Source organism: Macaca thibetana, chromosome 3 (genome assembly GCF_024542745.1).
Source record: "Macaca thibetana thibetana isolate TM-01 chromosome 3, ASM2454274v1, whole genome shotgun sequence".
Taxonomy (NCBI): Eukaryota; Metazoa; Chordata; class Mammalia; order Primates; family Cercopithecidae; genus Macaca; species Macaca thibetana.
This window is the reverse complement of record NC_065580.1, coordinates 51864053-51879527: the sequence shown is the minus strand read 5'-3', so window position 1 is coordinate 51879527 and position 15475 is coordinate 51864053. Positions and strand designations below refer to the sequence as shown.

General features: G+C 36.2%; 1 protein-coding gene across 1 annotated transcript in view; it reads right to left on the bottom strand.

The window, feature by feature from the left end:
• The window catches only part of COG5 (component of oligomeric golgi complex 5), a 368980-nt gene that overhangs the window by 54874 nt on the left and 298631 nt on the right, over positions 1–15475 (bottom strand). Inside the window, exon 15 of the mRNA XM_050785204.1 lies at positions 200–310. Coding sequence (XP_050641161.1) covers positions 200–310 — 111 coding nt within the window. The remainder of the gene's footprint in view (positions 1–199; positions 311–15475) is intronic.

Here is a 15475-nt window from a genome sequence, read left to right as displayed (position 1 = left end):
AACAAAAAGTCATACAAACAATGAAGGCCAGAATCAAAGACTGTTTAAAAGAGTTAACTCCTTAGTTTATGTTATAATCAACATATTTTCATTGTATTCTTTTCCAAAGTATTAAATAACAATTTGTAAACTGTCCAAATTTGAGGCAAGAAGAAGAATTTAAAACTAAGTAAAAAAAACTTAATAAAATAAAAGTTACCTTTGTTACTGATTGGTGCAACTTATACAATGAATTCACTACTGCCACATTTCTTCTCTGTCCTTCAGTAAGAGGCCCAATCACCTGACTTGCATCTCCTTGTGTGGAGAGCTGTAAGAATTCAACATCGAAAGAATGTGTCAAAATGATAATTCACACACACACACACATACACATACACACACACACACACATTCTTTAAGGGGGGAGAAGTTCATGCCCCTCTGACAAAGAGAATGTTAACTGGAAATATTCAGGTCAAGTTAAAGCTTTGGACTTGAGGTAAAGCCAGCAATCTGTGTAGAGAAAACAACATGGATGTGGAAGTACAATTGGTCCTGCATGGACGGCTCCGTTAGTACTTCACAGCTGATGAACTCTTGAGGCAGGTGTGACCCAAATGCCCCATGTGTGCTATTATTTTGATATAATAACATAGTAATCCTAAGGAATACCTTCTGGCAACTGCCAAATGGGCTTCTTTCTATTCAAATACTCAGAAATAAGCCCGCAAATAAAGAAGGAGGAAAGGAGAGAAGAGAGAGAGGGGAAAGAGGGAAAAAGGGGATGGTTAGAGAAATAAATAAAAGTAAACCTAACTCCCATGTATAATTGACAGCCATCCTAATACACTAATGAAATGAATGGTGCAAAGAGGGTATAACTTTGATTTTTTATAGATTAAAAAAAGCCCCAAATTATACTGTGTATAGATTATCAGTAGACGTGGTATTAAAACCTTTCTACACTTGACCTTTAATTTACTTCTAAATTCATGAGTTTTAGGGAAAGGGACATGGAATGCTTTATTATCTCTAACTGTCATGGTTCAAATTTAAGAAAAAATATATCAACCATTCTCATATTGATCAGATTTTAATCCAATCCTCTATAACAATTATTATTTAAAGATAAATTAAACTTGATCAGGACATAGGAAGCATAACCAAGTTAAACAACTCCAATTTATTTTGACTTTCCTCATGGACACAGATAATGACAAACTTGCAAACAAGCTGTGTGCTAAGGTGGTGACCTGAAAATATATTTATTTTCCTGTAGAACTATGTTAAAAAGATAATGCTTAAGCACTTACAAGAGTCCACAAAATCCAACTTAATCAATAATATGGTGAACTAATACTAATAGAAACTGAGCTCCCAAGAGAAAGCAAATGATGGGGTCTGTGCCAAGGTAAGGATGGGGAAAGGCTCCTGAATAAGGCACTCTGAAAGTGTAAGTGGCCATGGTGAGTGGCATCAGTGGGTATGGCAGACTTGGGGCGGGGGGGTCAGATGCTAAATATACATCTGACTATAATGGGCATTTAAATGTTATAAGCTCTAGCTGTACAATTTTAAAAATCCAATCTCTCTTACTTCTCTTGAGAGTCTCTCCAATCAATTTTGAAGAACAAAGATATGGGAAAGGGAAAGAATTTTTATGTTATTTTATTTCAATTTGTTTTATGTGCTCAGTATTTAATGAGGAGATATGCCTGCTGCTAGATATGTAAGAATTTTTATGTTATTTTATTTCAATTTGCTTTGTGTGTTCAGTATTTAATGAGGAGATATGCTTGCTGCTAGAAAAGGGTAGAGATCTTTTATTATTGAGGACTGATCATATTTTGGGGGTTTAAAAGTATAGACAGGTCCACGTCACACCCTCTTGGATGCTATTATCAGGAAGACAGGTAATAACAAATGCTGGCCAGGATGTAGAAAAACTGAACCCTCACACATTGCTGGTGGGAATGTAAAATTGGAGGAGCTGCTTGGAAACAATCTGGTCTTTCCTCAAAGGTAGATACAGAGTGACTATGTGACACAGCAGCTCAACTCCTAGTGATATATGTAAGAGAAATAAAAACATATGTTCACACAAAAATCTGTACACAAATATTCATAGCAGCATTTATTCATAATAACAAAATAGAAACCCAAATGTCAACAAACTGACAAATAAAATGTAGAATAACCACACAATGGAACATTACTTAGCAACACAAAGGAATAAAGCTCTGATACGTACTACAACATAGGTGAATTCTGAAAACATTATTCTATGTGAAAAAAACAACCACAAAAGCCATATATTAAATGGTTACATTTATATGAAATATCCAGATTAGGCAAATCTATATGTGCAAAAGTCGATTGGAAATTGCAGTGGGGCAGTGGTGTATATGAGGAGTGAGTGCTAACTGGTATGAGGTTGCTTATTGGGGTGATGAAATGTTTTAAAATTGACTGTGAATATACTAAAAACCACTGACTTGTATACTTTAATGGGTGAGTTATATGATATGTGAATTATATCTTAATAAAACTGTTTTTTAAAAAAGCATAGAAAGAATCCCAGACTTCCAGGGTTATTGACTGATGCTCTGAGAACCTTGTGAAAATGAAGGTTGAGATGACTTAAGTTCAAAAGACCTATAAAGCTATATAAAAAGAATATTATAGTTTTGGGTATAAAACGTTATTGACATAAAAGAACTAAAAATGAAACGTCATTATGCCAAAAACAAAGAACAAAATAAAAATATCAAAGTGAAAATGTAAGTTTCCAAAAGACTGGAGATGTAAATAATCTGCTGCTTATCCTGATTTTACTGCACAGAATATAATCAGTCCAAGTCCAACACTTAGCTAAGTGGATGACCGTGTATCTCTCTCCAATACCACTCTTGTCGTAGTTTTTGTTTTTTTGGAAATATAGTCTCCCCTCAATATACAAGGAGGATTGATTTCAGGACCATAACACCCACCCCCCCTACCTAAATCCACACATATTCAAGTCCCACGGTGGGTCCTGAGGAACCTGTGTACAGCAAAAGTTGGCTCTCTATATATACAGGTTTTATATCCCATGAATATGGTACTTTTGATCTGCCTTTGGTTGAAAAAAATCTGTGTATAAGTGGACCCATGCCACTGTAATCTCAAATTTACAGAAAGTTGCAAAAATAAAAACAGTACGAGGAATACTGTATGTTCTCTATCTGGATTTACCGATTGTTACATTTTATCCCGTTTGCTTTATCATTTGTATTCTCTCTCTCTCTCTGTCACATACAGGAATGTGCATAATTTGTTTTCTGAATTATACATACATTATGGCCTTTTATATTTACCCTTAAATATTTCAATGTGTGTATTTCCTAATAAGGATATTTTCTTACAAAACCAAAGTTGTTATCAATTTCACAGATTTACATTGATGAAATACTTTTATCTGGCATCAGCCATATCTCCAAAGAGTTCTGGTTCCTTTTAGTGGAAAATGGAATTATAGACCAAGATCTGGGCACTAGGTTTGCTCACTGCTGTTGACCCCTGCTTCTTGATTAAATCAATCTTCAAATAGATGATCCTTCCAATACAATGGGCTCTCAGTTCCTTGTCCTCTTCTCCTTCAACAATCTTACTATTCACTCCAACTCATTTATCTTCTTCCATGGTCACACTCTATAATCTTGCCATTATAATGACTGAACTCTTTCGAATCTGAGTTTAAGTATGCCACTCTCAGGCTGCCATTTCAAATCTTTCCCTTTGATTTTACTTATTTTTAATTTTAATTTCTGTGAGTACACAATAGGTAGATATGTATTTACATTTCTGTTTTTTTTTTTTTTTTTTTTTTTTTTTAAGACAGGCTCTCTCTCTGTCACCCAAACTGGAGGATAGTGGCATGTTCTTGGCTCACTGCAACCTTCGCCTACTGGGTTCAAGTGATTCTTGTGCCTCAGCCTCCTGAGTAGCTGGGATTACAGGCATATGTCACCATACCTGGCTAATTTTTGTATTTTTAGTAGAGATGGGATTTTGCCATGTTGGCTAGGCTGGTCTTGAACTCCTGGCCTCAAGTGATCCACCTGCCTCAGACTCCCAACATGCTGGGATTACAGGCATGAGCCACTGTACTGGCCATCCCTTTGATTCTAATTCCAATAATTCAGTAACCCCTTTAGACCTCCCAAATGTACCACCTTCTTATTCTATCTCGCAGGAGTCCCTGATACCCATGTCTTTGCTTCCTTCCTTTCTGGATTAGATTATGTTATGTTATTCATTATCATCAATTTCAGCAGTGAGCGACATCTTTTCAGCAGTGAGTGGTATCTTGAGAGGAAATGGGATCCAGTGTACCTGTGGAGATACTGGCTTTAAACTGGGGCCTGGAGAGTTCATTAGTTTTCAGAGAGCAGGCGGGGCAGGGTATTAAGAATACATATATTCATGGTCACTTAGGAAAATTCTAGTCCTGGGCGAAACCAAGTCAATGCCTGAATGTGAGAAGCTGAATGAGCTTCTCACTGGTTGGACTTTAAATCTATGATCACTTAACCAAGGTGGGTTCTTGATGTTGTCTGTCAATACTGTTAAATATCCCATTCATGCTCCTAAGCCCCTAGGAGATTGTTCCTCGCCTTCTCCTCATTTCTCTGATCTCCGACACCTCCTTCCCTCCTCCTTATTCTCAGTTGATGACTCTGCTGTATACTTCCCTGAAAGAACAGAAGCAATCAGAAAACTCATGTTCCCAGAATGTCTGCTGTCCCTACCACTTGCTAGCTGAGTGACGTGTAGCTTCAATTTCTTAATCTGTAACATGGAACTAATAATACAATTTATACCAAAGTATGTTATGTAAACTGTAAAATGCCTTAAAAATGGTAATACCATATATTTCTATCTCCAGACAATTCTATGTCTTATTCGTATTTTCTTTTCACTTTTCCTTTGCTTGGTTCCTTCCCCCAACCTCTAGTCTATCTCAGTACTGGCTAGGGACCAACTGAACAGATTAGCATTTAGGAATGAGAACCAAATGCCAGTGAAGCTGCCTGGAGTTACAGAGTAGGTTTTGCTCCATTTGGGTTGTGGTAACAAAGCATCTTGTACAAAGTAGGCACCTCAACTACTTCATAATCCTCCACTCATCTTCAGCCACTTTAACCTTTACTATCTCAAGCCATTTCCTGCAAGCTCCTTAAAATTGACATCACTAATTCATGTACATGTTCAGCAAGGTGTCTCAAAGTAGAAGATGCTTATTATATATGCTTGTTTTTTCAAAGCCTATCTTATTTGAGATGAATACAATTGTACCAAGGTGCAAAAATACAGCTTGGCTGTAAAGCACTAGAATGAGGGAACTAGAAAAGTGGGAGCAATAAGAGATTCAACATTGTAAAATAGGACAAATGTACATACTGATTAATCATGTTACACTATTTCAATACAATCTGGAAAGATGTTAGAAACCAAAAGAGTTGCATTTGAATTTATTTGTAAAACACACACACACACACACAGACACACACGCACGTGCACACACAAGCAAGGAATGAGAGGGAATCCAAATGCTAAACAAATCCTTAAATAAAAATTAAAATAATTCTTATATGCAAATGACAAGATACACTGTTTTTTAAAATTTAATTATCTGAACAAAATATTCTTCAGAAATTCTAATTCTGTACATCTGCTCATTAGGAACAGCATGTGAATTCAATGTGTGAGAAATAACTGATGAGACTAGATAACTGAAACAATAAATTACATAATTATAATAACATGAAGAATGTTTTTATATAACTGTTAATCTGCAGATGAAATGACCAAAATCTCCCTAAACATCATGCCTGAGGACTAAAAGTAAAAGAAATAAAACTGACAATTCAAGGGATGAGTTGGATGACAACTTTAAGTTTCTATTAAGAAAATCCAAGAATTATTTGTGGGGAGTTATAAAGTTGATGACTCCAAAAAATGTCTAAAAAGAACAAAATAATATGTTATAGATTACTTATAAACTACAAAAGGGTAAGTAAGTTACTTTCCAGATATTAAGGAAACACTTCTAGTGGTCTATTTATGCCCACTCCCATGCATACAGAAGACATCAATAATCAACTGTGGCCCTTTTATGGTCTCTCAACATTGCACTCCAGGCAGTGACTACAAATCTCTAAGATTTGACCCAGGGCATAAAATCTATTGGCAATTCCTGATCTATATCATATCAGGTTTTTAGATATACAGTTCAATGATCCTCTAGGTCAAGAGATACTAAGGAGCAATATACTCCAAGAGCCTCAAAATTGCCACACCCTTACATATGTAAGAAAATATTGTAAGAAATATATTGTAAAAAAATTCCAGACAATGGAGCCAGGCATGGTGGCTCACATCTGTAATCCCAGCACTTTGGGAGGCTGAGGCAGGAGAATCGCTTGAGCCCAGGAGTTTGAGACCAGCCCAGGCAACATGGCAAAACCCCATCTCTACAAAAAATACAAAAATCAGTTCGGTGTGGTGGTGCGCACCTGTAGGTCCCAGTTACTTGTGAGGTGTGAGGATGGTGTGAGCCCAGGAGGCTGAGGTTGCAGTGAGTCAAAATTGTGCCACTGCACTCCAGTCTGAGTGACAGAGCCAGATCCTGTCTCAAAACAACAACAGAAACCAAAAACGAACCCCAGAAAATGTATCATAAGAAAATAATACAGAAAAGTTTATACACAAAGATTATATTTATAAAACAGAGAAATTGGAAAACCCGACATATCTAAGAACAAGGGAAAGGTTGGGTCTATTAGGCAATTTTGAAAATGTATAGGAAAGGACAAATCTATAGGTTCACACAGCAATTTGTCACTTTCCCAGCACATCAATCTAACTAAACTTTGAAAATAAAAGAAACTAATTTTCTTGAGTGCTAAAACTATCAGAAAATATTTTCAAGAAAATATTCCCACAGTGTATGTCACACTTTCCTGGTTTCATAAATAAGATACACAGAACATGGACCTGAAGAAGGCAAATTCTACTTAGGTTAACCATTAGTGTTTGAGCAGTGTGTTTATGCTGTTACATCTCTTCTCTGCTTTTAGTGACTTTATCCGAGCTTAGTAGGGTATATAGAGCTGCATTCCCCTTCATTCATTAAACAAACTTAGATTACTACCTCTTTTGATATTTGGTGTTTCCTATTCTTCTTTAAATTTTAGTGATTTGACGAGTCCTCCCCTTATTCCTAAGGTGTAAACTTTCTCTTTTTTGATCTTTTTTTGATATTCTTCCCTCATCTTGGTCTAATTTGCTTTGAAGTGGGAAACCAGAGGACTAACGATGTTAAAGCCGGGAGACTTTCCTATGAGTTACATGTATGTACTTTAGTTTATGGACACTGTAACATCAATTCTAGCAGTTCAGAGAATGAGTTCATTGCCTTCTTGGTTCTTAGTTATACCCTAGACTGTTAAATTTATCAAATATTTGACAATTTAAAAAAGAGGTTTTTTACTAGCTATTTACAAAATAAAGACAGGTATAATTGAACCATAGAACAGATTCAATGGTAAAGTTGTATCTTAACATCAGACTAAATCTTCACACAAAATCTGTTATTAAAGAGATGATAGCTAGAGATGGGATCCAGTTTGAACAGTTAATATATAACTGAAAAGTGAGAAACAAAATCATGTCTTGTTTATGCATGAGAGATGAACATGAACAACACACAGGAATAAAATACAGCTTTGTAATTCAAAGCTCTGTTGCTCAAACACCACCAATTCCCATTACACAAAGCCCTTTTCTCAACCTAACTTTCTCATTAACCTTCTCTAGATTTTCCATGTTCCTGTCAAAACCTCCACCTGGCATTACAGGGGGTAAGAAATGCAAACACAATTTGCTAAGAATGAATCATTTAATCAAATCTATTATCCTCCCTAAGAGCTTTTATTTTTCTTGAAAGGGTCTTAAGCTTTTGAACAGCAGATAGAATTTCTACCTACTAATGACCTAAACACTGGCCTTGTTAATTAAATTTAGAGTCATAAGTCTGCATATTTCTAATTATTTGAAAAAGAAAGAACTGTTCACTTTCAGGTATGCTGAGATTTTCCCACTTTCCAATAATGAATACTGTAAGTAATTTATTAACAACTTAAAAAATCCTTCATATCTACATGAAATGTAGAGAATAAGGCCTCTTTGATTTACAGTAATTTGATTATAGTACAAACTAAACTTCAAACTACAGAATTTCAAAAAAGAATGACAGTTTATTACTCTGAGGGATACAGAATAACTAAAATCCTAGCTTCCTAGTATTAATGCCTAATTAATCAATACAATTAAAAAAAAAATAACTGGGGTAAGGGCCAGACATGGTGGCTTACACCCGTAATCCCAGCGCTTTGGGAGCTTGAGGTGGGAGGATCGCTTGAGGCCAGGAGTTGGAGACCAGCCTGCACAACATAGTGAGATCCCCACCTCTATTTAAAAAAAAATTTTTTTTAATGTAATTAAATCTGTACTCTTACATGCATTATTACTTTTCGTAGTAAGAAATTCTTTTTTGTTGTTTTTTTGAGATGGAGTCTCACTCTTGTTGCCCAGGCTGAAGTGCAATGGCACAATCTCGGCTCACTGCAACCTCTGCCTCCTGGGTTCAAGCAATTCTCCTACCTCAGTCTTCTTAGTAGCTGAGATTACAGGCATGCACCATCACGCCTGGCTAATTTTGTATTTTTAGTACAGATAGTGTTTCTTCATGTTGGTCAGGCTGGTCTTGAACTCCTGAACTGAGGTGATCCGCCCACCTCAGCCTCCCAAAGTGCAGGGATTACAGGCATGAGTCACCGCGCCCGGCCTAAGAAATTCTTTATATATAGTCCAACAATAATCTTCAGTTCAACTAAAGTCCTAATAATAAAAAAGTGTATTACTGAACTCCAAGTTAATTAGGTTCTTTCTGTATATTGGTTTTAATATTAATGTTTACAATGTAAAACCAGGAAAAAAGGTTCATTACCTGATTGAAAGCAGGAATTCATTTTGTAAAACATGGCACTATTATATTTGTCATTCTATAATTGTGTTTGCCATAAATGGCTATAACAGTTTGAGAAAGTATCTCAAGAGAAGTAGTTTTAAAGGATATAATTCCAATGTGGCTTGACTGACCCTCTTCCCCACCACAGTCTCTCGTTTTGATAGTGGATTTGTCCATTTCTCTCTATAATTCTATCCACTTATGCTTTATTAGTCTGAGGCCGTGTTGTAACGTATATCATAATTCTTTGCCTTCCTAGTAAATTGTTCCTTTTCTCAATATGTGACCTTCACAATCCCTAATAATGCTTTCTGACTTAAAGTCTATTCTGTCTGATGTTAATATCGTTGTCAGCATTCTTCTGATTAGTATTTGCCTGAAATATTTTTTCTCCATTCCTTTACTTTCATCCTTTATCTGTCCTTATATTTTAGGTATGTCACACGAAGCTGAATTCAGCCATTGATTCTATGCAAATCGAAAAATGTCAGTGGCCAGTTTAGTATATTTATATTTATTATGACCAGTGATGCATTATTATTATTATTTATTTTACTACCTTTTTATAAACTTTCTCTTATTTGTCATGATTCAATTTTTGCCTCTTTTGTTTCTGTATATTTTTCAGCCTTTTACTCAGCTGATAGTTTCCTTTTTTACCCTTTTCCATTAACTTAATTCTAAGTTACATATTCTATTTCTATTCTTTCAGTAGTCATAATTGTTAATATTATATTCAATTTAAGCCAGGCGCGGTGGCTCATGCCTGTAATCCCAGCACTTTGGGAGGCCGAGGTGGGGGGATCACGAGGTCACAAAAACGAGACCATCCTGGTTAACTTGGTGATACCCCGTCTCTACTAAAAATACAAAAAATCATCTGGGCGTGATGGCGGGTGCCTGTAGTCCCAGCTACTCGGGAGGCTGAGACAGAAGAATGGCGTGAACCCAGGAGGCGGAGCTTGCAGTGAGCCAAGATCATGCCACTGTATTCCAGCCTGGGTGACAGCAAGACTCCATGTCAAAAAAAAAAAAAAAAAAAAAAAATTATATTCAACTTAATCCTGAACAATGACATGCATTTTAAAATGCTTTAATATCCATCACTCTTTCCTCATTTTATACCTTAATGTGGACTTGTATTTTAGTTCCATCTTACTTCTATGTTCCATATTAGTCACTATTCTAATTTTATGCAATTAAAGATTAGATTTACCTACATGTTTATCAATGTTTTGTGCTTATTATTACTTCTTGCATTCTAACCCTTCCTTTTTGCATTAGATTTCCTCCTTCTGCATTCAACCATTAAATAGCTTCCCTCTCATTCTGAGTGAAGGACAAAGCCCTTACTATAGCCTGCTAGAGCTGGCAGGATCTAGGGTTAAGGTTACACAGTTTCAAGGATGTCAGACTGGGTCACAAGGAATTCTGGAAAAGCAAGAGCATTTAATCAGTTTTAAGTCTGTCAGTATTCAAGAGTCCAGGCTTATAAGCAAGAGGATCTGGGGTTGAAGGTATCATTTTATGGTGGTATAACCAAAGTCCAGAACACACATTGCTTCAATAATTGCCAGGCTGCTACTGCCTTTTTAGGCACTTGGACTTGCCTCTTCAGTTCCATTCATTGTGATCAGTCCCTCCGAATACTAATCAAATTATTCCTTCTTGTAAAATCTTACATATGGTAAAAATTGAAACAGAACTGAAAGGCATAAACTTTTTCAAAAAGTTTTCTCTCTTGGGTTCTTAGGAAAGATAGTACTCACATATGCTTTTTTTTTTTTTTTGAGACGGGACCTCCCTCTATTACTCTTACTGGAGTGCAGTGGCCATGATCTTGGTTCACTACAGCCTCCGCCTTCTGGGCTCGAGTGATCCTCCTGCCTCAGCTTTCCAAGTATCTGGGACATCAGATATGTGCCACCACATCCCGCTAATTTTGGTATTTTCAGTAGAGATGGGGTTTCGCACGTCGCCCAAGTTCGTCTTGAACTCCATGGCTCAAGCGATCCACCTGCCTTGGCCTCTCACAGTGCTGGGATTACAGGTGTGAGCCATGTCGCCCAGCCTCACATATGTTTTGAATTACCAAAAGTGAACATAAAAAATCTAGACCCAAGAAAAGAAAGATGTTACACACACACACACATACACACACACACACACACACCTCTACTCCTTCATTTTCTCCAAACTTCCAAAATATATACTACATTTAGTTTTGGTAATGTTATTTTAGGCAGTTGATGTTTAAACTGGAGAAAAGTGGCTGTTTGGTAAAATTAATTGTTTAGTGTGAATTTTAATATACTATGACTGTCTATATGTGGGACTGTTTCTCTCTCAATGTTCCATTTTTCTATACCTGTGATAATACTTTATACTTCATTATCTTAACTAGAACTTATTTTTTTTTTGGTAGAGATGAGATCTCACTCAATTGCCCAGGATGGTCTCAAACTCCTGATCTCAAGTAATTCTCCCTCCTCAGCCTCCCAAAGTGCTGGGATTTACAGGTGTGAGACACCACACCTGGCCTTTACTATAACTTTATGAGTCTTCTTATCTAGTAGAGCAAATCGCTCTGCATTGTTCCTCTTCTTAAAAAAGTGTCTTGATTGCCAAGTGTGGTAACTCATGCCTGAAATCTCAACTACTGGGGAGGCTGAGGCAGAGGATCCCTTAAGCTACAGTGAGCAAGGATCATGACATTGCATCTAGCCTGGGCAACAGAGCAAGACTCCATCTCTTAAAACAAGTGTCTTGGTTATTCTTGACATTTCTGTATTTCTGTAAAAATTTAACAATCAACTGATCAACTTTTTTTAAAGTTAGAATTTTTATTGGAATTACATCAAATCTATAGATCAATTTCAGAAGAATCAACCTCCATATAATACTGAGTCATCTAATACATGAATAGCACATACACCATCATTTAAAAAATTCTTCTTCAATTTCTCTCAATACAACTTATAGTTTTCAGTGTAAAGTCTTGCCCATATTTTGTCAAATTATTCCTAGAATTTGAAAATATCAAATTCTGGAATTTGATATTTTCTGCTGCCATTGTAAATAGCCTTTTATACAGTGAATTCTATTTTCTGTTTGTAGCTGGTAGATAGAAATAGGTGGTTTTCAGTGATACCTTGTATACAATGATTTTACTAAAATCATAATTCTAGAATATGCTTTTGGCTTTAATCATGTTCTCTATTTTTTTTTAACTTGATTGTTTTCTGCTCTCATCTTTATTATTTCCTTCTTATGTGTTATGGTTTAATTTGCTCTTTTTTTCTTCTCTCTCTTTTTAGTTTGTTAACGTAGAAGATTAGATCCTTGATTGAGATCTTTTTTCCTCCCCAATAAAAGTATTTAATGATTTGAACTTTGCTGAGTTAGCTGCATCCTACAAATGCTAATACATTTGTTCTATTTGCATTTTTATTTAGCTCAAAATATTTTTTTAAAATATCCCTCTTTGGCCTATAGATCATTTAAATGTTTGCTGTTTAACTTTCAAATACCTGGGGGATTTTCCAGATAACTTTCAGTTACTTGAGGAGGAAGAATCACAGGCCTCTTTAAAATCTGTTAGAGCATTTTCCCAGGAAAATTCTGTGAAAGGAAAATAAATCTTGGGGCCCCCAAAATCACTAAGCTAAAGGGAAGTCACCCCTCTGCTCACTGAGATAAATGTATATCTGATTGCCTCCTTTGGAGAGGCTATTCAGAAACTCAAAAGAATGCAACCATTTATTTCTTATCTACCTACGACCTGGAAGCTCCCTCCCTACTTTGAATTGTCCCGCCTTTCCGGACAGAACCAATGTTCATCTTACATATGTTGATTGATGTCTCATGACTCCCTAAAATGTACAAAATCAAACTGTGTTCTGACCACCTTGGGCACATGTCGTCAGGACCTCCGGAGGCTGTGTCTCTGCAAGTCCTCAACCTTGGCAAAATAAACTTTCTAAATTAACTGAGACCTGTCTCAGATATATGGGGTTCACAATTTCAAAAATATTTTGAAAAATACTTCTGTTTTCATAAAACTTGCAAATGGAACTAAGTTTTGTAAGTTTTATAATTTCCTAGGATCCACAAATCCCCTAAACCCATTGCCATTGCTAGATTATCAATTCCTGCCCTACGATACTGAATATGCTAAAAAGATTTTCTAAGAGATAGAGAAAGAGACAGAGGATTTTTCTTAATTCCCATTACAGAGAGAATCTTTCCATGTCACCATTTTTGCTTTTAGATATGTCTCAGAAAATACTCTAAACGGGCACAACCTAATACTAGTGAGTTGAATAAAAGCTGCTCAAAAGTGTGCTACATGTCTGATATGGCAAAGGATAATCAAAGACAATCCATAGCTTCTAAGATTCAAACAAGCTTGCTTATATTCAAATGAAGAGTTTTAGTTTGCATTCTAATTTTTAAAAGGAAGTCTTCCTCATTCTGGGTTTGTGCCTAATACATGTGTTGGGGGAGGGGTAGTTATAGTTGCCCCATTAATCATGCCTTCCTCCATATAATTACTGCAGGTCTCCAATTCAGAACTGTATCTAATGCTGGTAGCTGGTGTCACACTGGGATACTGCAGATGTAGTTCCTAAGCATGTTTTGGCCTTAGTTCCATTTGCAAGGCAATCTTGCTGTCTGTCGCACTAGGTTGATGCCTATAGCGGCCCTGGGCAGTAAACGCAGGTTTTCTTTAAATCTTATTATGAGTACAGCTATAACTTTAATGTGATATGCATTTGTATGTGGGTGTATGCTAGGAAGGAGGGTGCTCTAAGTAAACCACAGCCTAACTTTGACTAAATGTTGACAATTTTATCTCCCAGAAATATACTTTCAAATAGCGTAATTTTTAAGCATACACGAAGGCATTAAATTATAGTTCATACCTTGGAAAAGGGTAGGATTAAAAGCTCTACTTGATATAATATGCTTCAACAGATATAAAAGCTCTATAGTGTTAGGACTTCCAATCCCAGTAAAAAATTGACTATGTAATTGACCAATTCTCTCAATGAGAACATCTGGAAAAACTAAACAACATATTTCAAAAATCTTCTTGATGGTATTGAAGTGATAACATGGCAGTAAAAAATTATGGTGCAAGATTCAATTACTCAATTTCTTTTCAAACTTCTAATACTAATATTTTCTAGGGTGGGTATGGAGGATTCCATTTACTCAGATACTAAAAAACTTCATATTCTGGAATGAAGAAAAAAAATTTTAAATGAGAAAGATAAAAAAAAAAAGAAAAGGAAAAATGTTTGAATATTATATGCCTGTGGCAATGAAAAGAGGTTTAGGACAATAAAGATTAGAAAATGTGATAAGAGGTCAACATATATAATTTAAAAGTCATATAGAAAAAAGGCTTATGATTTTTATAGTAATATTAACATTAACTGAAATCATTAAGTAAATTACCATAGCAATGAATTTCTCTCTTCTTTGGCAGTGAAGGTGGTATCAAATGACATAAAAATTTAGCAAAAACACACCATTAGGATTCAAGTAGGGAGCGTACATCTTTGGGAATAAAAATAAAAGCTCAGCCAGGTGTGGTGGAGTTGCCTGTGGTCCCAGCTACTTGAGAGGCTGAGGCAGAAGGATTGCTTGAGCCGAGGAGTTTGGGGCTTTAGAGAACACTGGTTGCACCTGCGAATACTCCCTGCATAACAGTCGGGCAATGTAGCGATACCCTGTCTCTAAATATTAAAAATTAAAATTAAAAAGGTTCATGAGCTCTCTCTTTTCATTGTTACATGCTCTCAATTTGGCTTTGTGATAGATGGCATAATTCGTCCCAATTCTTCACCTACTTTGTATGTACATTCTTTGCTACTTAATTTTGTACTGTGGAGGGGTTGTTTTGGTGAGTGAGACTTATGGGAATATTTTCTCTCCTGCGCCCTGTCTTCATCATGAGATCAGGCCCAGGATAGCCTGCTGCAGGATTAGAGATACATATAACAGAGCAGAGTTTTAATATGGTTAAGGCCAGCCTAGAACAGCAGCCAGCCAGTCTTGTGAGTAAACCCAGCCAACCTCAGTAAAGCCACCTAGCTAGTCCCCATATGACCTGAGAAGCATGAGCAAAAATGCTTACTGCGTGTCACCCATGTCAACAGCGGTTGTCAGTTACACAGCATTCTTATGACAACAGATAACTAACACAGACTTTGACTTGCTTTAACTAACAATTTCAAATTTTTTACTTTCTCTTGAAAATATTATTTGTCATTGCTCTCTGTCTTCAATATGATCTACTGACTCTTAGTCCTGACAGTTCGTCTAGTATTGATTTGCCACAGCCCCCGGAAAATGAAGCTCTTACAGGTCTGAGAAGCAAGTCAGAAAGCTATCTTTTTTTCTTCTGCTTTT